The sequence below is a fragment of the Sciurus carolinensis genome, chromosome 4 (assembly GCF_902686445.1).
Source record: "Sciurus carolinensis chromosome 4, mSciCar1.2, whole genome shotgun sequence".
Lineage (NCBI taxonomy): Eukaryota > Metazoa > Chordata > Mammalia > Rodentia > Sciuridae > Sciurus > Sciurus carolinensis.
Window position 1 is genome coordinate 21317241 of NC_062216.1, and position 27235 is coordinate 21344475.

General features: G+C 35.6%; 1 protein-coding gene across 4 annotated transcripts in view; it reads left to right on the forward strand.

The window, feature by feature from the left end:
- The window catches only part of Tll1 (tolloid like 1), a 205719-nt gene that overhangs the window by 97813 nt on the left and 80671 nt on the right, over positions 1-27235 (forward strand). For 2 of the 4 annotated variants that reach the window (XM_047551066.1, XM_047551067.1), the window contains exons 2-7: positions 676-786; positions 4440-4520; positions 6030-6182; positions 6687-6804; positions 21587-21765; positions 26207-26312. In XM_047551066.1, the coding sequence (XP_047407022.1) occupies positions 676-786; positions 4440-4520; positions 6030-6182; positions 6687-6804; positions 21587-21765; positions 26207-26312 (748 nt within the window). Of the gene's footprint in view, positions 1-675; positions 787-4439; positions 4521-6007; positions 6183-6686; positions 6805-21586; positions 21766-26206; positions 26313-27235 lie in introns of those variants that run through there. The other 2 variants (XM_047551068.1, XM_047551069.1) reach the window with 2 other exon arrangements.

A 27235-nucleotide genomic window follows, 5' to 3' on the forward strand; every position in this document is an offset into this window, starting at 1 on the left:
ATTAAGTATCATGAAGCATTTTATAGTTGAGAGTTTTTTCCAGCTTGTAGTAATGATTTTGAAACTTCTGAAAATATGAACAATATTATATTTCTCTGTAAAAATCAAGCCCTGGTACCTAGCTGTTGCCCAAATAAATATTAACTTAGGTATTATTTTTGGTAGTAATATATCCATTTTACAGAGACTCAAAGGCAATACCATCTTTAGAAAAATACATCATAAATCTATGAAATGTGATGAGTTGCTATAATAGAACAATATCCTATTGTCTTGATTGTACCTTAATTTATGAAATTATCATAGCATATGGTTTAGTTGTTACTACTCCTTCTACCTGTTAGTGAAGAACTACAGCAGGCCACAGGTATCCATCCACAGAAGATGTGGATATTCTTATCAGAGTTTCACTTGTTTGCAGGTTAGCTCATGATTGTCAATTTTGCTTTCTTTAGGACTTCCCATAAATCAGTTAATCAAAGAAACTCTTTCCTCCACTCTTCACAAACAACAAAGTAAAAAAATGGGACTCATCTTCTTCTAATATGTGACGCATATTTATACTCTCACATACATTCAGTTAATATTACTTTAGCTATGTTTTTCTAATTAGCTTTGTTTACATTGGTTTCACCCTGAAATATTTTACATTTTAATTCAAGTTTTCTTTTTTAGCTGTATTTTGGGGCGATATTGCCTTAGATGATGAAGACTTAAATATCTTTCAAATAGATAGGACAATTGACCTGACACAGAACCCCTTCGGAAAACTTGGACATACCACAGGTATGACTATTTGAGTAAATTTTTGTTCATTTTGAAGAAAACATACTCTTGAAATGCAATGAATATTTTTTGGATCATATTTAATGTGCCATGGATCAACTTTGATTTCTTGCACAGAAATTAGTGTTTTTAGAAATTGGATTTATTTATAGTTTTCATTTTATTAAGTAAACTTATTGTAGTCTTTACTATGTGCCAGGCATGGTTTAAGTGCTTTGCAGATATTAACTTTTTAACCTCTTAACAAACCCATGAGGGTTGAAAGTGATTATAATTTACAAATGAAGAGATTGAGGTTTAGAAGAATGTTTTAGCTTTCTTATTGTCACATAGTCAGGAAGCGGCTGAGTCAGTAACAAAATACAGTTCTTCTAGGACAAATTTCGTACTCTTGAGCATTATATTCTGTTACTTCCACTTGATTATTCAGTTTCAAAGTAAATTATTCTTAGAGTAATTATATAGAAGCTTGTTTAGAAAAACTTATGTGTTTGCTGGTATGGATATGTGAACTTTTTATATGACTTTTTTGAAAACCCCAAGAGACAATTTCAATTTTAGTTATTTTAACATTTGAATTATGCCAATACAAGAAATGAACTCTATAAAAAATTACTTCAGTACTCATTTTAAAATATTTTTATTAAAATTTAAAAAATTAGTTATTTTTTCCTGGTAAGATTTTTATTCTGTGTTCTATTTTGGAGAAAACTTCCATTAAAAGAATAGAGTTTCTTTTTGTATTGACAGCTAAAAATGTATTTGACGTCATTCTTTTTATCTCCTTGCATTCCCATTTGTTTATTATTTTTATTTTCTTTTCCATGGAAATCAAATACATAGTTCCTTTCTGATACCTAGTAGACAAATATATATTAGATCTAAGACTTTTTAATGTGAATCAATATCTCTTTGCCCAATTTACTGCTTTTATAACTTTTTTATTGTGGCAAATTTCAAACATGAAAAAGTCAATAGGTTAGTGCAAGGAACATCAATACAGTAGACGTCATAGATTCAATAGTTGTTAATAGTTTAACATATTTGCTCTGTGTGTGCACATACATGTATAAATATGTACAAAACATTTTGAAAATTAATTGCAGAAAATATGTATAATCTATATAAAACACAATGTAAGATAGTTAACACTTTCTAAGAATAAGGACTTTGTCCTACGTAGTGAAAATATCATTATCACATTTAAGAAAATTATTTAAAACAAGGAATATATAAATTAACCCTAAGGAATTTGTTTAAAATAATAGCACATACTATTTAAGAATAGTATTTATGGCCTTTGTTATATATAGTGACAGTCTTTTCTGAAATGTGCACTGATGTGGGGGGAAAATCATAGATAGAACATTCCTGTTCAACGTGTCCACTGGCAGATTTTCCAGCTGCTGTATCCCACTTAACACTGCCATGGAGGTGATTTATTGTGGACAGTAGAACAATGGCATCACTTAGCAATATTCTAGATTTATTCTATGTTGTATTTTCAGCATGTATTGAAATTTTCATTTGCTTTAAGCTTTATTTAGGTCTTCCATTATTTTGGAGCCATTAATTAATTCTATGTGATTAAAAAAATTTTATTACAATGATTTAATTTTGTTATTTCATTTAGAGTTAAACTCTGAGATTGTGTAGTTGTAAGAAATAATAATAGTAAATTTGCAGACTAAAACATACTGTTAATAATGAAAATATTTATTATAAATGCATATATGAAAGGTACACACTTTTGAAAATTTAGTAGTAACTGGCACTATTTAGGTGAATTTCAAACAATGTGAAATATCCTATATCTTATTTTATTTTTATTCCCTTTTTTCTTTCTTGTTAAATAATTTGTACTGAGTTAGATGCATTTCCAATCAAATTTTAAACTTTTGATTTTTCCCATAAATATTTAATTTGTATATTTTCATTGTTTATGAATATGTGAGAAATAACCATTTTCTTTTTTTCTATTTCAATAAGCTATTTATACAGAATTTTATTTCACTTGCTATAAAATTATTAAAATTGTTTAAAATATTATTCAAGACATTATTGCCTTTGTCTTTAAATGTTGTTTTTACAATTCTATAGTAACTCTAATCCCTATGATTGTCTTGATATTAACAAAGAAATTTCTTTTTGCTCACAAAATACCCTTTAGAAATCTATTTAAATGTACTTTAGGTCTATCTAATGTAAATACAATTACTACCTAAGGGTCATTTTAAGCCCATAGATGCCATACTTTGAAAATGCTTCTCGTAACTGCTTAGGAATGAATACATTTCAGTATGACCTCATCTTTCTAAAATGTTCAGTGAAGAAATTTCAAAAATTTTTCTCAAGACACATAGCAAAAAATGTGACCATGTCATGCAAATAATTAGGCAGATTATGTCTCAGTGAACAAGCACTGTGACTTATTTGCCATATAAGGACTTACTTGATTTTTCCTTTAAGAAGCTTATATGGTAGTAAATGTTATTATTATTGTATTTTTAGCTCTAGCCTAGGCTATTATATTCAATATTAATTAATTTCAAAGGAGAATTGATATTGGAAGGAAATTGTACGAAGTCTGACCTTAGTTTGTAGACTTCATGAATTTCTGCCTGTCTTTCTTAGCCTCTGTGAACCATAGATGCTCAGTGGTACAAATTCATTAGCATGGGTTCTGATGTTATTAGTGGTTGTATTGGTTATTTGCTCAGTATACCTCTTTTTTATTTGTCTGTTAAAATTCAAGGAGATTAGGAGAAATATGGGAAAAAATTGGTGGCTGCATTTTATGAAAGCCCTGAATTGAGAATGTAGGGACATGGATTTTTCTCAAAAGCTCTGCTTTCTGACTTAGGACGAAATGTACCCTTTAAAGTCTTTGTTGGTAATTTTTTTAAAAGATATATTTACTTAGTCCTTTCCTCTCCTCTTCCTTTTGCATTTAAATAATTTTTAGATCTGTTTTTATAAATTTTGCAAATGACAAATTATAATAGAATGCATTTGCAATTGAGCATCAGTTTAGATTCTTGTGACTTTCTTCTAATTCCAAGTTTATTCCAAGATAAAATTAATTTTTATTAATCAGAGAAACTAAATTTTTTAAAACTACATTTTAAAAAAATGAAGTTAAGTATATTATAAAATGTATTATGCTTTTTAAAAGTTTTCAAAAGTTATCAAGACTGTGGAGCAAAGCGTGCTACCAGTTTGCTCCTCTAATATTTTCATTTCCATTTTATGATCTGGCATTTGAAAATATCCAGTTTGCATAGGGGAAATAACTGAAATGCAATCAGTAGAGCAGAACAATTTGCTGTTATTCCATGTAACAGTATGTGATGTCAAGGTCACAGTGAAGAAAAATATTTCAAATTATCAATAGATGAATCAGTAGTCATGATGTCCAAATAAAGTCATTCAGATTGCTCTCTCAACCTCCCCACCTCATTTTTAATTACCAACATTTGATGCTGTAAAATTTTTACCCTACACAAAGATTCACGGATATTCATAACTCCAACACTTTAAGATCAAAAAAAGGATGTCTAAAGAGAAACCAGTGTAGCGTATTACTATTGTTTATTGGCAAGAACTTGAAAGTACATTGAGTCTAACTCAGTTGTTTTCTTGTATTCTTTAAGGTGGACTTGGAGACCATGGTATGTCAAAGAAACGAGGGGCCCTCTATCAACTTATAGACAGGATAAGAAGAATTGGCTCTGGTATATCAATGTTTAAAGTTGCAGACGCTTGACTTGATGTACAGTAAATATTATACTCATAGAAGTTCAGTTTATAAAATCAGTGTGCCATTATGACATGAAGTTTGTAAAGGATATATGCTGAGAAAGAGTCCTTTCTTCATTTTAATTTTGTCAGCCAATCTGAGATACAAGGATTTTAGAATTTAATTTGGGAAAATTTGAAATGTTCTTTTAACCTATTTTAAGCTTCTATTTAAAATGTATTAGGTATTTATTTTGTTGATACTTATTTCTAGTCAGTTGAGTATCACACCAAAATATTTTAATAGATCAAAAAGCTATGTCAGTTTGAATCAAATGGAAAAATATCACAACTATTTCTTTTTAAATAAGTCATTTAAATTGACAAACTAATTTCTTATATTGAAAAGGTGATGTGTTTTGAACATTAAACATATATTTACAACATTCAGGGAAAATGCTTTCTGGTTTCATAATTAGTAAATATTTATAGTATTGAATTTATTAAACACTATTTATGGATTTTAGTATTTTTAAAAGTTCTTTATTCACGCGTATATCCTAACATCTCTTAAATTGATGAGTTAATAATTAAATTCTTGAAGTACTTTCGAGGAACCATTTTTTCTAAGCAAAGATGGGTTTGCCCCAGGACAGTTTAATAGCAGACAAGTTAAGGACATAGTTACAGGGAGCATGCATTCAGTACTTGTTATGTCAAAATACAATTAAGTGGGAAAGCGTTTGTATCAATAATGAGAGATAAATATAAAAGAATAATCATGCAGATTTATGAAAAACAAAATAGCTACTAAAATTATTATGAAAGTAGCCAAGAGAAGTAAAACACTGGACTTGGAAGCTGCTCCAGAATAGAGTGCATTTTATATTGGCCTGCTTTTGAAGTTCTGACCTCTGAGTCTTGCTGATACCTGGAGATGAATTCACGGGAACTGGAATGGAGATGGCCTATTGTCCCAAGGGGTCAAGACCATGTCTGTCTTCATGTTATTTTGTTAACTATCATACAATGTAATATTCATAATTTTAGACCATGTTATAGAATATTAATTTTGATTTAAATTATGAGGGATTTAGCCAGAATAAGAAGAGTCTTGAATACCGTATAATTTTATTAAACAATATCTATTTAATCATTTTTGGAAGAATTGGTAGCGAGCTAGTAAAATAGAAAATATAAAACAATTTTTTCTGTGGCTTATAAGCCTCTGTGAATTCCACCTACCCTATGCTGTTGAATGAAAATTCTTCAAAAGTCATTCATCGAGCATTAAGAAATAGTATCTGGACATGAAATACTTAAATATTTTAGTGCTTTTCTAAACTATGTAATATAACTAAAGTTTTTTTTTTGTAATGACTTTTGACTTCAGGCATATTTATTCAAATATGTAAATAAGACATTTCAACTTTTGTCCTTTAAGAGGTAAATGATTCCCTGACAGAGGACTTCTGTTTCACAGAATGTTTTAAATGTCACTGCAGGCTTGGAGCAAAACACCACAGTTAAGGGAAAAGTACCTCTAAAATTCTCAGGGCAAAATGAGAAAAATCGAGTTCCCAGAGCGGCTACATCCAGAACTGAAAGAATATGGCCTGGAGGTGTTATTCCTTATGTTATAGGAGGCAACTTTACTGGTAAGATATTCCCAGAGTGTCTGCTTTGATAAAGAAACAAAAACTACCATGCAGATTAAGTGTGCATTTTTATGGGATATGAATAGAGCAAACATAGCATTCAATCAAACTTGGAAAAACACTCCCTTAACCTAGGTTACTTGCTTAGAATATCTCTGAACTTGAAAAAAGTATCTTTAAGAGTCTAAAGGAATGTTCTGATTTTTAAACTGAGCTTCAAATGTGCCCATTAAATCTGGAAGCTGATCTCTCTTCAACTGACAGGAAGAATGTATACACCTTCTATAGAGCCTTGTACACACATATTTGTAGAGATAGGGAGCCTTAGCCTTCTGATTATAAAGTGAGTGTCGATTCTTAACAATGACTCATCTGGGTGCTATAAGCTAGTATTCTTTGTTTAGTGATAGCAATGGCATTCTGAATTGCTTGCCGAGCTCAGGACGGAGAAGCCAGCACAAAGCGCTCCTCCTGTTGTTATTAAAGCCATGCCATTTTTTCCAGGCAGCCAGCGAGCCATGTTCAAGCAGGCCATGAGGCACTGGGAAAAGCACACCTGTGTGACTTTCATTGAAAGAGGTGATGAAGAGAGTTACATTGTATTCACCTATAGGCCTTGTGGGTAAGTAGAAACAGGGAATGATTTCAATTCAGGTGGAAAAGAATTAAAAATTCATAAGTAGGATTTGTTTATTAGTATTTACATAGAACTCTGTCCATGAGAAAGTCTGAGTTTTACATAAGAAAATACTACACATTAGATGAGTGTATCTGTAACCACAGAATTTTGTGCCTGGAGAGCAAGTGGGTTCCTCCTCCACCACACCACCTTCTAACAACGGCATTGCTGACATCCACTCGTCCACGTTAAGAACTTCAGCAAACTTGTGATTCTGTTGGGCTTCATCTGAAATCTGTGTTTCCACCCCTGTCCCATGTCAGTGACCCAGCATGCTCACATCTTCAGCATCTCATGCCTGGGCTATTCTATGTATTCTCCTGTCTTGCCTCACCAATTTGCTGCCAAACTAGAATTACTTTCTACACATATTGGTCAGAGCAAGATTCTACACTTTCTGAGATTCTTAGATATTCCCTCCCACAGTTTTACAGATTTTCTTCTTACAGGATAACAATCGCTTTCTCAAAAATAATATATTCTGTGCTTATATAATTAAGTCAAAATAAACCCCAATATTATGTATAACAATGCACTAATAAAAAATTTAAAAAGACTTTTGTAAATTGTGAAAATGCTGTGCTATATTTTAATAGATATTTCTACAGCAGTGTGTCAATGAACACTATTGTTATTATTATTATTATTATTATTATTATTCTTTTGGTACCAGAGATTGAACCCATGAACACTTAACCCATGAGCCATATATATATATATAACATTTTATATACATGTTATTTATAGAAAAGGACTTTCTGAATTTCTCAAGGCCTCACTAAGGTTCTGAGTCTGGTTTGGACTTGGGATCCTTCTGCCTCACCCTCCTGAGCAGCTAGGATTACAGGTGTGTGCCACCTACCTGGCTCCAATGAACATTATTAATATTCAACTATTTGAATATGTTTTCTAAACTTTATTTTAGAAGGAACACTTACCTTTTTAAAAGTGAAGATCACACTATGATATCTCAGAGCATTTTGGGAAATACTGGTCTGAAAATAAAATCCAAATTCCTTGATAGGACTTTTAAGGAATTTCATAAACTCACCGCAACTTCCATTCTGTCTCCGCATCTCTCCACAAATCCTATATTCCAGCCAAAATACAGTAATAGCAGTTCTCAAAGCAACCTTGTGTACTTTAAGTACTTTTATTGTGTAAGTTTTCAAACTCTTCTCTACTGTGTTTTCAATAAGTTGGAATTTATATCTAAAACTTTTGGTTAAATTTAAGAATACTGTGCTACTTCATATTACATCATGACAGGAGTCACATGTAGGTGGACCTGCCACCTGTGACCATGTTAGTGACTGACCCTAGGATTTAGCAATTGATCAACAGATTCAGTGATTGATCAGAGGATTCAAGTGGTAGCTCCCAGGTTCTCCCATTGTAAATGTCCCTACTTTTGCAAAATAATGCTTTCTAATTCTGTTTGTTTTATTATTCTTACATTTGTGAGCAGAAATTTGTCTAGAAAAAAGAGTTTTCTCTAACTTCTACAGTGATTTGAATATCCCCTGTAATTCATGTAAGGAGATCAAAATAAAGGTTTAATTTTGTTGGTTAAAATAGTTCTGACCCTAAAGATATGCACTTTGTGGGTCAGATATAATTTCACAAGGAAGGTCTTGGAGTGAGGCCTATTATATCATCTTTGTTTTGCATATTTTCCTAGAAGATAATTTAACTTAAACAAGTAATATATTTCATTTTTGGCTTGAGACAAGTGACATTGAGAAACTTATACATCATTATCTTTCTAGGTATATTTGGATACTGCCATAAATTATTAGTAAACAATGTTTAATAATTAAGCAATGTTCCCTTCTCATTTTAGCTATATAAAGTTTGGTTACATTTGAAATTCCTCTTAGTTCTTTGCATTTATTTAACATTTAAAAGTTCTGAAGTTTGTCTCTCCTCCCTTCCTTCTGATTTTTTTATTGAACTAGACATAGCTCAGTGTACTTATTTTTAAACGCGTAATAGTTTCAGATCAATAAATCTTTCTTCCTTCCCACTCTTAAATACTGTCAGATGCATTTAAAGTAGTGATCACTAATTACTTTATTACTCAATTTTCATTTCCAATGAGTTCACATTTACATAAATTTTGTTTTATTTATTTTCACAATTTCCCATTTCATGGCTTCCTCTGTCAAACTCTGTTTTCCATTCACAATCATGTCTTCCTGTTTTTGGTCATGATATTTTTGCAGTGTAGAATGTCCCTACCTCACCTTTTCCTCAGTGAGAATCTCTCCCATCTTTCCCTCTTACTTATTTCTGAGTTCCCATACTGGGATTCTGTTCTGTCTGCAACGGTAACAGGTACATCACCAGAGCTTGCTCAAATGTCTGTCTGTCAAGGACTAGGGCAGGTCACTGACCTCCTTGTCCCTCTGGAACCCACACTCTGCTCTCCATGAAGGAATCATGACAGAATCAACAATTTGAATATCATCTGAGCACTTTGTTCATAATTCTCACAACAAAAGAGTCTAAGAATTTATTGCTTATATTGAAAAAATTTAAGCATTTAAAGGAACTTGAAAAACATATATGTATGTCAATAATTTCAACCACATGAAAATTGAAGTTGTGAATTGCCCAAACATGCTTAAATCTGTAATTACACTCCTGAAATCTGACTTTTTCATAGTAATATATATATATATATATGTATTCACTTATGGATTTTATAGCAGTAATGTCTCATTTTGATGGTTTGTTTTGAAGCTACCATTTTAAAGTTGGCCCTTTGTTATTTTTTCAATAATAGGAGGGATGATACTTTGTGTTAGAATTCATCATTGTCTTACTAATAATTTCAATCATTTTGTGCTTCTCAATTTCACTTAGAATTATTACTGATGATTCATAAAAATAGTTTATTATTATTAACCAGGTATTGAAACCAGGGGTGCTTAACCACTGAGCCACATCCTCAACCTTTCACTTTTTTACTTTGAGACAGGGTCTCACTAAGTTGCTGAGGCTGACTTTGAACTTATGATCCTTCTGCCTCAGCCTCCTGAGCCAAACTGCTGGAATTACAGGTGTGCACCACCATGCCTGGCTGTTTTAGTATTCTTTTGTTATGGTGATGATACCTTTAAATCTACTAAAAAATTATTTCAGTTATTAAGGAGTTTGGAAGTTGGTGTTACATGAAGTACTCAAGACCAACTAGTATAAGATATGTGGATGTCAAACACCTAACACTCTGATTGGACTTCAGTATTGGACTTTTATCTCGTAAGAGCTGTAACACTAAATAAATAAATGCTATGGCATTTGGTTATTCAGATTAGAATAAGTTAATTTATAATATACTTATTGACTTCCCATGTTGTGTCACGTCCATAGTAAGTGTTGGGATTTTAATATTGAACATAAGGCATTCTCTCTGAGGAGGTTATAGATAGTAGGCGTGTGATAGATCAGATTCTTCTCTGCAGAGATGTGCTAACTGAAGCAGGAGAAAGACTGTATCAGAAGGTTATTAGGGAGGCCAAGATGGCGGCCTAGAGGGCGGCTGCATTTCACGTTGCTCCAGGACGCAAGATTCAAAAGAGGAGATAGTGAGAGACTTGGGACCAACTCAAAGCCGCCGGGTGAGTCTCTCCCGTTGGGGAGGCGTCCCGGATGGGGCAGTAGCCCCGGAACGCAGGGAATTTGTGAAGTGGAGTTGCCCAGCGAGACGCCCCTCCCCCCGCTGGAGCGTAAACACGGACAACTGGGATCATCATAGAGGAGGCGGCTCAGCACAGCGCTTGGACTCGAGCAACCACTGGGGCTCCGGGCAGCTGCCTGAGGAGGAGCTGCGTGGCGAGCTGTTTAGACACAGAACGACCGCTTCTGAACACCGGGGGGCTGCCCAGAGGAAGAGGAGAAGCTCGGCGGGTCACTTGGTCTAGGAGTGACTGCATCAGAGCCACAGGCAGTTGCCAGAGGAGGAGCTGCATGGTGAGCTGTTTGAACTCAGAGTGAGCGCTCCTGAACACCGGGGGACTGCCCGGAGGAAGAGGAGGAGCGCGGCGGGACGCTTGGTCTAGGAGTGACTGCATCAGAGCCACAGGTGGTTGCCAGAGGAGGAGCTGAGTGGTGAGTTGATTGGACTAAAAGCGACCGCTCCTGAACACCGGTGGCCTGCCTGGAGGAGGAGCGTGGTGAGTCACTTGGTCTCGGAGCCACCGCTCCTGAACACCGGGGGGCTACCCCAAGGAGGAGGAGGAGGAACAGGGCGGGTCACTTGGACTTGGAGTGACTGCCTAGGGCTACGGGTGGTTGGCGGGAGGAGGAGACCCGAAGTAAGTTGTTTGGACTCCTAGTGACTGCGTGGGAAACCGGGCGGCTCTCTGGAGGAGGAGGTGTGTGGCGGGTCTCTGGGTCTCGGAGCTATTGTACGGGGCTCCAGGTGGTGGCTCAGAGGAGGGGCTGCATAGCCAGGCGATTGGTGCAGAGCAGGGTCCCAGGAGCTAGGTGGCTTCTTGCTGGAAGAGCCGCACAGAGACACGCCTAGGGGCGGAGTGAAGTTTCCAGGGCGGCGGGCAGATTCTCTGGGAGAGGCAGCCTAAGGAGACTCTCCTGCGAAGGGTGAGGCTCCCAGGCCCAGGACGTAGGTCCGGGCCCCTGGGATCGTTGCAGAGGAAGACAGCCCAGCCCAGGTGGTAGTTGTAGATTGAGGGGAACCTCTAGGAGGGCAACTGACCAGCGAGACGTCCCCACCGACTGAGTCTTCCCGGCCGGGGAAGGTTTTCCCACAGGGACGGTAAAACCAGAGACACAGGCACAAACAGGCCTTGCCTCAGCCCGCAGTCTAGTTCCCCATTGGATGACCATTGGTCAACAAGTGGAGGCACCTCTGCCCACTAGCAGGGAATATACGCCACCTGAGGGTCACCACCCCTAGAGAGGCAGCTTCTTCGTGGAGCTCTGCATTATCAACCTCCTCCAAGACTTCAGGCTACTGAAGAATAAGAGGGGATATACTAGCAATCTTCAGGGACATTATAAGTTGATAGAGGAAATCTGCAATATCTTCATGACCCACTGACTCCTGAACAATATGAGAAAACAAGGGAAGAAAATGCCCCAAACAAATCTAGATGTTACATCAATAAAATCCAACGACAGCATGGCAGAAGAAATGACAGAAAGGGAGTTCAGAATGTACATAATTAAAATGATTAGGGAAGCAAACGATGAGATGAAAGAGCAAATGCAGGCATTGAATGATCGCACCAATCGACAGTTAACAGAGCAAATTCAGGAAGCAAAAGATCATTTCAATAAAGAGTTAGAGATATTGAAAAAAAACCAAACAGAAATCCTTGAAATGAAGGAAACAATAAACCAAATTAAGAACTCCATAGAAAGCATAACCAATAGGATAGAACAGCTGGAAGACAGAACTTCAGATATTGAAGACAAAATATTTAACCTCGAAAACAAAGTTGAACAAACAGAGAAGATGGTGAGAAATCATGAACAGAATCTCCAAGAACTATGGGATATCATGAAAAGGCCAAATTTGAGAATTATTGGGATTGAGGAAGGCTTAGAGAAACAAACCAAAGGAATGAACAATCTATTTGAAGAAATAATATCAGAAAATTTCCCAAATCTGAAGAATGAAATGGAAAATCAAGTCCAAGAGGCTTATAGGACTCCAAAAACACAAAATTACAACAGACCCACACCAAGGCACATTATAATGAAAATACCTAACATACAAAATAAAGACAGAATTTTAAAGGCTGTGAGAGAAAAGAACCAAATTACATTCTGGGGGAAGCCAATACGGATATCAACAGATTTTTCATTCCAGACCCTAAAGGCTAGAAGGGCCTGGAACAACATTTTTCAAGCTCTGAAAGAAAATGGATGCCAACCAAGAATCTTATACCCAGCAAAACTTACCTTCAAATTTGACAATGAAATAAAATCATTCCATGATAAACAAAAGCTAAAAGAATTTACAAAAAGAAAGCGAGCATTACAGAACATTCTCAGCAAAATATTTCATGAGGAAGAGATAAAAAACAAAGAAGCAAATCAGCAAAGGGAGGAATTATCCTAAAGGAACTGTCAAATAAAGGAGAAACCAAGATGTGTCAAAAATTTTAAATATGAACCAAATGACCGGGAATACAAATCATATCTCAATAATAACCCTGAATGTTAATGGCCTGAATTCATCAATCAAAAGACATAGACTGGCAGATTGGATTAAAAAGAAAGATCCAACAATATGTTGCCTGCAAGAGACTCACCTCATAGAAAGAGATACCCACAGACTAAAGGTGAAAGGATGGGGAAAAACATACCATGCACATGGACTCAGCAAAAAAGCTGGAGTATCCATCCTCATCTCAGATAATGTGGACTTCAAGCCAATGTTAGTCAGAAGGGATAAAGAAGGACTATCGCGCTCCCTCTGGCCGCAGAGAGAGACACGACAAATGTCTGAAGCTTTGGAAGTTTATTATGCACAGTCCCTCTCCTACACTTCTCTTACTCCCAGCTTCCGCACACTTCCAGCTTCTCTTCTCTCGGCTTCTTCTTACTCCCAGCTTCCGCGCACTCCCAGCTTCTCTTCTCTCGGCTTCTTCTTACTCCCAGCTTCCGCGCACTCCCAGCTTCCAGCTCAGCTTCAGCCTCCGCCGCCTACTCTCCCACCCACCAGGCTTATATACACTTCAACCAATCAGGGGAGAGCACACGAGGTAAACGCGGACAGCTGCAAGCATAGGATAGGTACACGAGGGGGGCATGCTCTAATCACATCGTTAACTAGCCAATCATTGGAATTCTCTGGTTGTTTACTGTATAGCTGGCCGCTTTTGGCTCAGCGTCAGGCGCCATCTTGACCATGCCCAAGGCTGGGGGTCCCGGAAACCCCGACAAAGGACATTTCATACTGCTTAAGGGAAGCATAAATCAACAAGATATAACAATCATAAACATCTATGCCCCAAACAGTGGCTCATCCATGTATGTTAAACAAATCCTTCTCAATTTTAGAAACCAAATAGACCATAACACAATAATACTAGGTGATTTTAACACGCCTCTTTCACCACTGGACAGATCTTCCAAACAAAAATTGAACAAAGAAACCATAGATCTCAATAACACAATCAATAATTTAGACTTAACAGACATTTATAGAATATACCATCCAACCAAGAGCGAATACACTTTCTTCTCAGCAGCACATGGATCCTTCTCTAAATAGACCATATATTATGCCACAAAGCTAATGTCAGCAAATACAAGAAGATAGAGACACTACCTTGTATTCTATCAGATCATAATGGATTGAAGTTAGAAATAAATGAAAGAGTAAAAAACAGAAACTACTCCAACACCTGGAGATTAAACAATACGCTACTATATAATGAATGGATAACAGAAGATATTAGGAAGGAAATTAAAAAATTCTTAGAGGTAAACGAGAACAAAGAAACATCATATCAAAATCTCTGGGACACAATGAAAGCAGTACTTAGAGGAAGATTTATTTCATGGAGCGCATTTAATAAAAGAAGTAAAACTCAAAAAATAAATGACCTAACACTACAGCTCAAAGCCCTAGAAAAAGAAGAACAGACCAACACCAAAAGTAGTAGAAGACAGGAAATAGTTAAACTGAGAGCTGAAATCAACGAAATTGAAACAAAAGAAACAATACAAAAAATTGACAAAATAAATAGTTGGTTCTTCGAAAAAATAAACAAAATGGATAAACCTTTAGCCACAGTAACAAAGAGAAGATGAGAGAAAACCCAAATCACTAAAATTCGGACTGAACAAGGAAATATCACAACAGACACGACTGAAATACAAAACATAATTAGAAGCTATTTTGAAAATCTATACTCCAACAAAATAGAAAATTTCGAAGACATCAACAGGTTTCTAGAGACATATGAATTGCCTAAACTGAACGAGGACGACATACACAATTTAAATAGACCAATTTCAAGTAATGAAATAGAAGAAGTCATCAAGAGCCTTCCAACAAAGAAAAGTCCAGGACCAGATGGGTTCTCAGCCGAGTTCTACAAAACCTTTAAAGAAGAGCTCATTCTAATACTTCTCAAAGTATTCCAGAAAATAGAAGAGGAGGGAACTCTCCCAAACTCATTCTATGAAGCCAATATTACCCTGATTCCTAAACCAGACAGACACATCAAGGAAAGAAAATTTCAGACCAATATCCTTAATGAACATCGACGCAAAAATTCTAAACAAAATTTTAGCAAATTGCATACAAAAACATATTAAAAAGATAGTGCACCATGATCAAGTGGGTTTCATCCCAGGGATGCAAGGTTGGTTCAACATCAGGAAATCAATAAATGTAATTCACCATATCAATAGACTTAAAGTCAAGAATCACATGATTATTTCGATAGATGCAGAAAAAGCATTTGATAAAATACAGCACCCCTTCATGCTCAAAACACTAGAAAAAATAGGGATAGTGGTAACCTTCCTTAACATTGTAAAGGCCATCTACGCTAAACCCATGGCTAATATCATTCTAAATGGTGAAAAACTGAAAGCATTCCCTCTAAAAACTGGAACAAGGCAGGGATGCCCTCTTTCACCACTTCTATTCAATATCGTCCTTGAAACTTTAGCCAGAGCAATTAGACAGACCAATGAAATTAAAGGGATATGAATAGGAAAAGAAGAACTCAAACTATCCCTATTTGCTGATGATATGATGGTATACTTAGAGGAACCAGGAAATTCCACCAGAAAACTTTTAGATCTCATAAGTGAATTCAGTAAAGTAGCGGGATATAAGATCAATGCACATAAATCTAAGGCATTTTTATACATAAGCGATGAATCTTCAGAAAGAGAAATTAGGAAAACTACCCCATTCACAATAGCTTCGAAAAAAATAAAGTATTTGGGAATCAATCTCACAAAAGAGGTGAAAGACCTCTACAATGAGAACTACAGAACACTAAAGAAAGAAATTCAAGAAAACCTTAGAAGATGGAAAGATCTTCCATGTTCTTGGATAGGCAGAATTAATATTGTCAAAATGGCCATACTACCAAAAGTGCTATACAGATTCAATGCAATTCCAATGAAAATCCCAATGATGTACCTTACAGAAATAGAGCAAGCAATTATGAAATTCATCTGGAAGAATAAAAAACCCAGAATAGCTAAAGCAATCCTTGGCAGAAAGAGTGAAGCAGGGGGTATCGCAATACCAGATCTTCAACTCTACTACAAAGCAATAGTAACAAAAACGGCATGGTATTGGTACCAAAATAGAAAGGTGGATCAATGGTACAGAAGAGAGGACACGGACACAAACCCAAATAAATACAATTTTCTCATACTAGACAAAGGGGCCAAAAATATGCAATGGAGAAAAGATAGCCTCTTCAACAAATGGTGCTGGGAGAATTGGAAATCCATATGCAACAGAATGAAACTAAACCCATATCTCCCACCATGCACGAAACTAAACTCAAAATGGATTAAGGACCTCGGAATCAGACCAGAGACCTTGCATCTTATAGAAGAAAAAGTAGGTCCAGAGCTTCAACATGTCGGCTTAGGACCAGACTTCCTCAACAGGACTCCATAGCACAAGAAATAAAAGCAAGAATCAATAACTGGGATAGATTCAAACTAAAAAGCTTTCTCTCAGCAAAGGAAACTATCAGCAATGCGAAGAAAGAGACTACTGAGTGGGAGAAAATCCTTGCCAATCATACTTCAGATAGAGCGCTAATCTCCAGAATCTATAAAGAACTCAAAAAACTCTACACCAAGAATGTAAATAATCCAATTGACAAATGGGCTAAAGAAATGAATAGACACTTCACAGAAGAAGATCTACAAGCAATCAACAAACATATGGAAAAATGTTCAACATCTCTAGTAATAAGAGAAATGCAAATCAAAACCACCCTAAGATTCCATCTCACCCCAATTAGAATGGCGATTATCAAGAATACAAGCAACAACAGGTGCTGGCGAGGATGTGGGGAGAAAGGTACACTCTTACATTGCTGGTGGGGTTGCAAATTAGTGCAGCCACTCTGGAAAGCAGTGTGGAGATTCCTTAGAAAACTTGGAATGGAACCACCATTTGACCCAGCTATCCCACTCCTTGGCCTATACCCAAAGGACTTAAAATCAGCATATTACAGAGATACAGCCACATCAATGTTCATAGCTGCTCAGTTCACAATAGCCAGATTGTGGAACCAACCTAGATGTCCTTCAATTGATGAATGGATAAAGAAAATGTGGTATATATATACAATGGAATATTACTCAGCCATAGAGAATGATAAAATTATGGCATTTGCAGGCAAATGGATGAAACTGGAGAATATCATGCTAAGTGAGATAAGCCAATCTCAAAAAACCAAAGGAAGAATGATATCGCTAATAAGTGGATGATGACACATAATGGGGGGTGGGAGGGGTTAGTGTTGGGGTTGGAGTTGGGTTTAGGGAGGGGGGCAGGAATGGAGGAAGGAAGGCCTGTATTAGATGGAGGGGAGGGGTGGGAGGGGTGGGGGGGAAGGGAAAAAATGGCAGAATGAATCAAACAACATTACCCTGTGTAAATTTATGATTACACAAATGGTATGCCTTTACGCCATGTACAGACAGAGAAACAACATGTATCCCATTTGTTTACAATAAAAAAAAAAAAAAAAAGGTTATTAGGTAACAACTGGAATCACATTAATGGAAAATTGGAGAGACCAGCTGAGGGATGACTCTGAAGAAGAGTATCTTTCACCCCTCACTATACCTGCCATTCCTGCTACTCTGGAAGCTTCCTGGCTGCTGCTGGCATCTTAGCTCTCTCCTGCCCATCTGAGATCTGCTCTTTTAGGAAATACCTACTGTGCTCTACCATACATAAGGCTGTGTTCTACTGACTGGAGAAACAGGAGTGGATAAGAGAGTCCTGGGTGCACATAGAGCTTACACTCTAGAGTGGAGAGGCAGCAATGAAGAAATGAAATAAGTGTAAATAGAAAACTTACCATTAACTATAAATTCTAAGAGAAAAAAGAAAGCAAAGAAAGTGGGGTGGGGGTGGCATTTGTCAAAAGACTTGAAAAAGTTAGGGTAAAGAACCGTCTGGATATCTGGGAGAACTGAGCTCCTGAGGAGAAATGATAGGCAAGAACTTGTCTGCATTTTCAAGGCAGAGCAAGAAGGCAGGCATGGCTGGAGCCGAGGGGGTGACAGGGCGGTCAGTCAGGCGCAAGAGAGGAGCTCTGTGTGGGAGAGATTTGCGTATGGAAGTTGTTCAGGATCTTCTTATATTTTGTAAAGACTTTAAAGAACCTGTTTCAGTCAGATTAGCAAATTCATACCATGGTAAACAATGACCCCTCAATCTCAGTGGTCTAGAGCAACAGATGTTTATTTCTTTGCTCCTGACTGCTGAGCTGTGACTGTTCAAGAGGTGTTACTCTCATATTCAGTCTAGTATGGAAGCATCTCTCTGAACATTGTTCTTCCTCCAGCAGATGCAATAGAGACAATATGGTCAACCATGTGTTGGCTCTTAAAGACTCTCCCCAGAAATGACACAAACCATTTGGACTGCCGTGACATTGTCCAGAGCAAACCACATGACCAAACCCAGCATTAGTGGAGTAGGGAAATATAATCTTCTGTTAGAGAAGGGTAATGAATATTTTTGAGCCTTGACACAATTTACCGCAGAACTATTGCAGAATAGCATAATCTGATTTGATGTTTTAGAAGTATCTTGGTACTGAGGAAATGGCTGTGGGGAGGCTCGAAGAGGGGAGAGAGAGAATCTTCAGTTAGTAAATGATTCCAGTGCACCGTGTGAGATTCGATGGTTGGACTAGGGGGGTTAACAATGGAGAAATAAAAGATTAATTCTGGGCATAGACTGTGGGTAGAGCCAACAGGATTGATTGCTGGTGACAAAGGGAGGATTCAGGAATCCTGGCATTACTCAGCCCAAGCATCTGGAAGGTTGGAGCTCTCTTTAACTGAGACAGGTAAGTGAGTAGGTGGATCAGGTTTTTGGGAGAGGAAAATTGGGAATATAATAAGCTGAAATATTTATTATTATCCAAATGAATACGTTAAGAAAGGCGGGTGGATATTTGAGCTTGCTATTCAACAAATAGGGCTACCTGTATACCACCACTGCTTTAGATCCTTGTGATAAATCAGTGAAGCAAAGAAGCAAAGAGATGAAGGTCCTTGTCCTAATGAATACCCCATTCTAATGGACCCTTAAATTTTAGTGGCCTCTTTAAGGAGTTTAGCATAGAAAATAAAAGGATGAAATCGAGAAAGAAAGGAGTTATTTTAAAGAACACGTAATGATTAAACTAAAAATAGCTGGAAATATAGCAGATGAAAAAGTAGAAGAAATTCCAACTCGATGAATGTCCCGAAGATTAACTTAAAGGAAAGTGTTTCTATCTACCGAACCAAACTGAAAATAGGTGATAGTATACTTGGATTATTCCCTATGACTTAGAGGAGAGGTGAGACTTTCCTATGGATGGCAAAAGCATTTCCTGAGATACCAGAAAGACCACAGAATGGTCAAGCTATAAAAGTGGCACACAGATTAAAAATAAAAATTCGAGAACCATATTGCAGAAAATGGCTTCAAACCTGGATTACATTAGAAACTAGATAATGTCTGGATATGATTAAATCATATTTTTCTAAATTACATGTTACTTTGTCATCCCATGCCCAATATTTGTCTAAGTATATATTTAGTTATTTAGTTAATCCAAATGTATAGAATTCTTTGTCCCTAAGACCTCTAGTTAGTCAGGGGTCAAAGCATCACATTTTTCTTATTTCACAGGACCACTGTAAAATAATAACTCATGAATAAGGCAGTGTGAAATCTATTTTTCCTTTCCATTATGAAACCCAATCTTATTACAGGAAATTGCTATGGGTGAAATTATGCTAAAAAGGGTGTTTTAGGATTAAATAAATTGACCACATTGCTTTACTGTCTCCCAGAATTTGTTTTGCAAAGTGCTGTCTTCTCTGACTATAAGCAGCAGATATGACTCAGTGTGGGTAATTTAGTGGCTATATAATCATCAGATATTTCAGTTTCAATACTACTGCCCTAAGGTATCAAATACTTCAGTTTAAATGTCTATAACATTTGCAAAAAAAGTTTTTCTCCTATATCTAATACTTATTGGGTATGTAATAAATAACTGTCTGAATAAGTACCAAGTATGTATGGATTAAAACATTAAAGAAAATTCCTCAAGACAAAAAAACAATTCAGATTTCCACCTCCCTACCACAGTTGTCTCTCATTTCTATTAGCTACTGATTTATGAAGCTTAATTAAATGTTATAATAGATTAATACATAACGAGTACTAATGAGTTCACCTAACTCGGTTAAAATATGTAAACACTTAAAACCTACAGAAATAATTTGGGAAAAACAGAGGCTGACACAGGGACTTATATTTGTGCAAAATCAAAAGCACTCTTAAGTGTACTTGTCCTATAAATTAAAATAGTGAAATTCCTTTTAATTCTTTGAGCAATTAATTTTTGACAATTTTTCTTTTAATTTAATAAATCAGAAAGGTGTTAGACAATGTCTGGTGCACTACATCTCCCAACTACTCAAGACCAATTATTTAGTGTCCTCTAATGCTGTGTAGGAGGGACATCCTATAGACAAGCTATTTCAGTTCAAACCTGATGATTAACATTTTAGATATGATTTTATTTGCATTTCTACTCATAGATTTTATATCACTTAAAATTTGTTTTAAAGGATGTCCAATGTGTTTTTTATTATAAAGTGTGTGGGTAAGAGCCTTTCAGACTATTATGCACTCTACATACATGTGTGCTCACACACCCCAGAAATGAATAAATAGAACTTCTATTTTGGAGAGAAAAATGTTGTATGTACATACATATATAAATGTATAAAAATTGATACTATCTATAAATATCAATAAATCAATGAAGATTTGCAGGAAGATGTTCCTGGGTGTTTCACATTCTTTCTTATAGTCCAGGAGATTCTTTCAGACAGTGAACTTAAAAAATCACAATCAAATGTTAGTCTGAACAATAGACACAAATCACATAAATCTAGTAATTCTTTGAACTACTGAATATTGTCAGGATTTGTTTTTTTTTCATCAGTTGTCTCAGTCCATTCAGGATGCTAGAAGAGAATACTACAGGCTTGGTGACTTATAAAGAATAGAAATTTAAATCTCAATTTGGAGACTGGGCGATGCGGATACAGTGTCTAGTGAGGGACCACTTCCTGGTTCTTTAAGCTTATTGTTTTTCTTTTTTTTTTGGACTGGAGATTGAACCCAGGGTTGCTATACCACTGAGTCTTATCTCCAGTCCGTTTTATTTTTATCTTGAGACAGTGTCTGAGTCTGGTCTGGAATTTGTGATCCTCCTGCCTCAGCCTCCAGAATCACTGTGATCATAGGAATGTGCCACTGTGCCCAGCTTAAAACTGTTATTGTACATAAATTTAAAAGGGTACTAGAAATTGGTCATACTTGCTAATGAAAGGGTGCCCTGCCTCTGAATGTACTTCATAGTTCAACACAATTCTTCACAAGTTCCATCATACTGTAATTTGTCCATTGCTTCTCCCGTCAATATCTCCACTTTCTACTTTATTGCAGATGCTGCTCCTACGTAGGTCGGCGGGGAAATGGACCACAGGCAATCTCTATTGGGAAGAACTGTGATAAGTTTGGGATCGTTGTTCATGAACTGGGCCATGTGATCGGCTTTTGGCATGAGCACACTCGACCTGATCGAGACAACCATGTAACCATCATAAGGGAAAACATTCAGCCAGGTGAGAAATTTTAGGGTGTTGAAAATTATTATTTTCTGTAAATAATGTAAAATACTTTTTATGTGGCAGAATTAAAGTGTTATTTGATTAGAAATCACCCTTGGTGGTTTTATTTTTATTTTTTAAAAATATTTCATTTTAGTTGTTGGTGGACACAATACCCTCATTTTATTTTTATGTGATTCTGAGGATCGACCTAGGGCCTCATGCATGCTAGGCGAGTACTCTACCACTGAGCCACAACCCCAGTCCAGGTTTTATCTTTTTAATTTCTTCTTAAAAACTGATCTCGTGTATTTTCTAGGCATTCTTTGTTTCTCAAGGTCTGGCTGTTTTCTTTCTAAACTTCTGTGCTTTTTCAAGAATGGGTATGAGCTATTGAACTATAAACTAATGTTATTAAATGATTATTGTATTCAAACTTATTTGACTTATTTCTTTAATTTATGTTTTAGAGACTTAAAAAGAACCCAGGGTTTGCTGTGACATGCATTGCCACCACAGGAATCTGCGTTTATCATTTATAGTTTCTGTAGAAAATTCCAGTGACATGAGTCATTTTCAGGCTAGTCTACATTTGAGATTTTTCTTTTAAACTTGACTATGCTAAAGACAGACTCAATATGTTTAGTAGTGGAAATATGATTTATAACTAAATTCTAATTTTCTCTAAGAGTTGGTGTATAATAATTGCATCATTGTAAAACATTTCATTTATTTAACTTTCACATTCACCAAGATCAGTAAGTACATTTCAGTTGTCCCATCCCCAGAAAAAAAATTGTTGTTTGGAAATTTCTTGTAAGGTAGTAAGCATTTTTAGCATAAGCAAAAATAAAAATGTGATCCCATTTCCTTGTTCATGGGCAATTTTAAATTATAAACATTGAAATCCATATCATTTTCTATATTTCACAGTCGCTTTCTTTATTTGCTCATTGTCTATTTGGCACCAATTAATGCTGAGACATTATTAGACATTGGAAAGTACTGTCATGAAAAACATAAAACTTTGTATTATACAAATGATTGCAAGTGAGTGAGAAAAGTACGTGTCACCATGAGAATACTTCAGGGAACAAGCAAGATGTGACGAATGTGCCTTGGCAAATCAAGAGAGATGTCATGATAAAACCTGAAATTTAGAAATGAAGTAGAAAGGGTCTAGGTGGTTACAGAAGAGTAGTCCGATGGCTAGGAGAGGCTGAACATGATCCTTTTCACCTGTTAAGGTGACATGTTGAATTGTGAGTAGGAGGTTAGTTAATAGCTACCTGGGAGGTTAGAGAATCTTCTCTGAGTCTAGGAAATTCAGATTGTCTCCTCTAGCTACTGGGGAGTAAGTGAAGGGTTATAAACAGAGAAAGTTAACATTTTTAGAAGAGGAATTCTGTCAGCTGGAAGAAACACTATTGGAAGATCAGCCTGAAGTCAGGGAAACCTATTAGAAATCAAAATAAGTAGTTTTTGAGAGGTGACTGTGTTCTCAATTAGGGTAGAAGAGGGAAAGAAAAAGAAAAGAGAGAGAGAGTCTCAAAAATGTTTTAAGAGGAACTTAAGGGAAAATGTTCCAAAGCTTTATCTTCAGATAAGAAGATAAATGGTGGTCCCATCAATTGGAAAAAAAAGAAACACTGGTGAAGGAGCTTGGTTTTGAGAAAGAGAAATAAAAATACTGATTCCACTCAACATATCCCTCAATTCAAAGACCCTTTGGATGATCTTCCTTTACCAGACAAGGGAAAGGTGAGTTTGGACTTTAGGATATATCTGGAGATAAATATTGTGTAGTGGATTCAACTGCCTAGGGAAAAACTGAAGGAGAAGAAGAAAGTTGAGCATAGAAAATGGAAAGCAACAAGATTTGAGCAACGTGTAGAAGAGTGTCCATCAGAAGACCGAAGGTGTCCTCTAAGAGGTAAAGGAAAAAAATCAACAGAATGTGATGTTCCAGAAGCCAAGTGAAGAAGAATGATGAAGTGATCTGTAGAGTTGGAAATCAATGAGAAATAAAGAAAATTTATTCTCCCCCAAATAGAAGCCCAGGCCTGAGCCATTCATCAAAGTTCATCTTATGGTTTATACCACTGAAAGATAAACAAAGAGGAAATACTATTTCTGAAAATTAATTCAACTATCAAGTAAATGAGAAGTTTGCTGTTGACCATAGCTATTTTCTTCCATTTGCCAAATATTATGCAGAACCCCTCCAAATACTCTTATAAACTATGTAACTTTCAAAAATGATTATTACCATTAAGTAGGTTTCTGATTCAATATAAGAATGTACCTAACACAAGGAAAAATGCATAAGTATTATAAATAAATTGATTATAATGCCTTAATACCTGACATAGTGCTTGGAAAATTTTGACTGAATATTTTGGATTCAATATTCAGGTCAATGGAAAAAAATAGATATTGCATAAGATTTCTCAAGTAATTAGAACTGCTGTATCAGAACTATTCCAGTCTGAAAGCATTCACATTGGAGATTAGTTATCAATAAATTATGACTTTCCCTGACTCAGACACATACAATCGGGTGTGTCTCAAGAGCTTTGAGAAACACAAATGCTGGCTTTAAATTTACATGCAAAATAGGTGACTATAATTAAAAGGTAAATTGGTATGAGAATCAAATTAATTGATATTAGAAGATACCTACAAGAAAAAAGTTACCACTTATTTTAATTAAGTGTGGTTTGTACTATTTCTATCACTGATTCTCCTCTTATTGCAATTTTCTTTTATTTGGACTATGTATGGCTATGTTCTTTTTAACTAGCAAAAAACTCTGTTTCATATATATATATATATATATATATATATAATCAGTTACATGCATTGAAATGCATTTCTGAAGTTCGTTATGTTCCACTTTCAGAAAATTTATGAAACATTTTGCTTTAGAGAATCTCTTCCCATATTGTGCTCTAAATTAAAATCTTGTTAATGATCATAAAATCTGGTCCATAGCTTTTTGAAAATTCCCTCTAGAATGGGATATGCTATAATATACTGAAAATTCCTCATGAAGGCAAGAATTTTAATGAAAATTCAGGGTAACTTTTAGGAATGGTTGCTAACACACTTAGACATATCAGAGATTTGTGTAACAGGTATTTCACTACATAGGCTAGATAATTAATTTAAAATTATTTATTGTGTAAATTCATTTAAAGATGGACTAAAAACACTTCAGCCCAGAACTTGGACTCTATGAATGCAAATTGGTTACTTAATCCTTAATGCTCAAATCAGTATCATTTTAGTATCACATGTAGGAGAGATGTTCTGTTTTGTGGCATCACTAGATTTTTTTTACTGCCTTTTGGAAAACTTTTTATCAATGTAATATTTTTATGTTTAATAGAAATGTGGCAGGGGAATAAAAACCTAGTTATAATAAGGGTATAATACTTCCATTCCCAGTCCCATGTGAATTTGGAATTCCAATAACTCACCTTTAAATAGATTGTTTCAAAGCTTATATATTACATAAATGAAGTGACATGCATCATCCTTGACTGTTTTAATAGTGAAATGGAGTCATTGAAATGTAAACTCTCTTGGAAGAAATTCTTTGGTTTTGGAACTATTGATGTAGACCCACACCCACATACTTAACTCTTGGGTTTTTTTTTTTTGTGTGTGTGTGTGTGTGTGTTGTTGTTGTTTATTTTTTTTCCAAATTTCAGGAAATAATATTGCCTAATAAGGTATAGGCAGGCAGTTGAAAATCTCTTTAAAGTGAAGATGTCCTGAAGTTAAGATAGCAGATGTGAAAAGAAAGAAAAAAAAAAAAATAAAAAAGGTTCTGAAGCATATTATTCTTGATTCAAAACCTGTCAAAGTAGAAACTTCTTTTTCTCAAGGGAACCTTGGTCTATGTTTGAATGAAAGTGCATTTGTTATTTTTTATCACTAACAATGAAGTCTTGTAGCTACAGCCTGCAGAGTTGTATTTATACTAATATTGTTTTTGTATCTTCCCACAGCGTTTCTTAGAAAGGATCTAAAGCAAATAGATAATTTTTGTGGGTCCTGGCAAATGTAGTCATGAGAAAAAAAGTGGAAAATGCATTAAATAAAAGCATAACTTTATAATCACTTGTACAGTACCCAGAAAAGCAGTATGAGTTTAAAGAAACAAATATTATGAGGTGGTAACGAGTCGCACAAAAAACGAACCCAAAATATACTTCTGGTAGTTTCCTTTCTGCAGAAATTAACTCATTGTTCGAATCCAATAATGCTCTTTTCATATGATATCAGGGGGAAAATGATTTTTGCACACACCTGGGAATCAGTATGGAAATACAATCAGCAAGAAGATCAGTCATTTAGTAAAAAGCAGATGCAGGTCTAGCAAGGGCCCTTAGGTTCTTTTTCTTTCAGTTAAAAGGCTTCTGTGATTTTGTTTATCCCTGATTCTTAGGTCAAGAGTACAACTTTCTGAAGATGGAGCCTGGAGAAGTAAACTCCCTCGGGGAAAGATACGACTTTGACAGTATCATGCACTATGCCAGGAACACCTTCTCAAGGTTGGAGTCTCAGGTTATACCTTTTGACTTTTAATCCCTTTCTCCATGTGGCCTCTCACAAAGCTATGTTTGACATTAGAACCAGACCATCTTCAAATACTGCTGCCCTCCTGGCAGAAAAAAAAGTAGAGAAATAATGGTTAACATTCATAGCTGACCGCAGGCATTCATTGAAAAGACATGTTACATTTCCTGCCAAATGTATAAATGTGAAGTGATCATTAAAACGATTTAAACAATTTTGCATTCATAAATTACAAAAGAAAGTGCAATTAAAACCATTACCGAACCAATGGGCGCGTTAAATTGGCAAGGCATTGTTTAATGAAATTGAGGCATTCCTAAGTCAACAGGTTACTTTGTGTTGAGTTTAAATGTGACATTCTCCACGAATAGTGTTTTATAATATGACTTTTCATTTTTAGTACTCAATACCACTAATGCTCAAAAACTGATATTGCTAACTGGATTCTCAAAGAAAAGATTAAGAAGATATTTTACTTCCTCAAAGTTGAGAATTATAGTTCACCAATTGCTAATCTTAAATTTATTTCATTAATAACTGAATGCTGTGTTTAAAGATGTAATACATTTGGGTTTTGATCTACTTTACTCTAAAGGTGATGTCATCAAGCAAATAGTTCCCAGGTAAGGTTCTGGAACAATTTAAGCACTGACTTCCTTCATCCCTTTTTCCCATTGACACCAATTTTACACTAACCTGCCCATTTCCACTCATTCTTCTTGCCCACTTATGTCCATGTTACAGTTAGTCAACATTTATTTTTAAAGGTTAGATCAGGAAAAAGAGAAAAAATTCAAATTTATTCCTGTGTTTTAAAAACAAATTTCTTGGTAAAAAAGTAGAGTACAATGTGTTAATAAATCCTTAATACATGAACACATTTTAAAATTATCTTTAA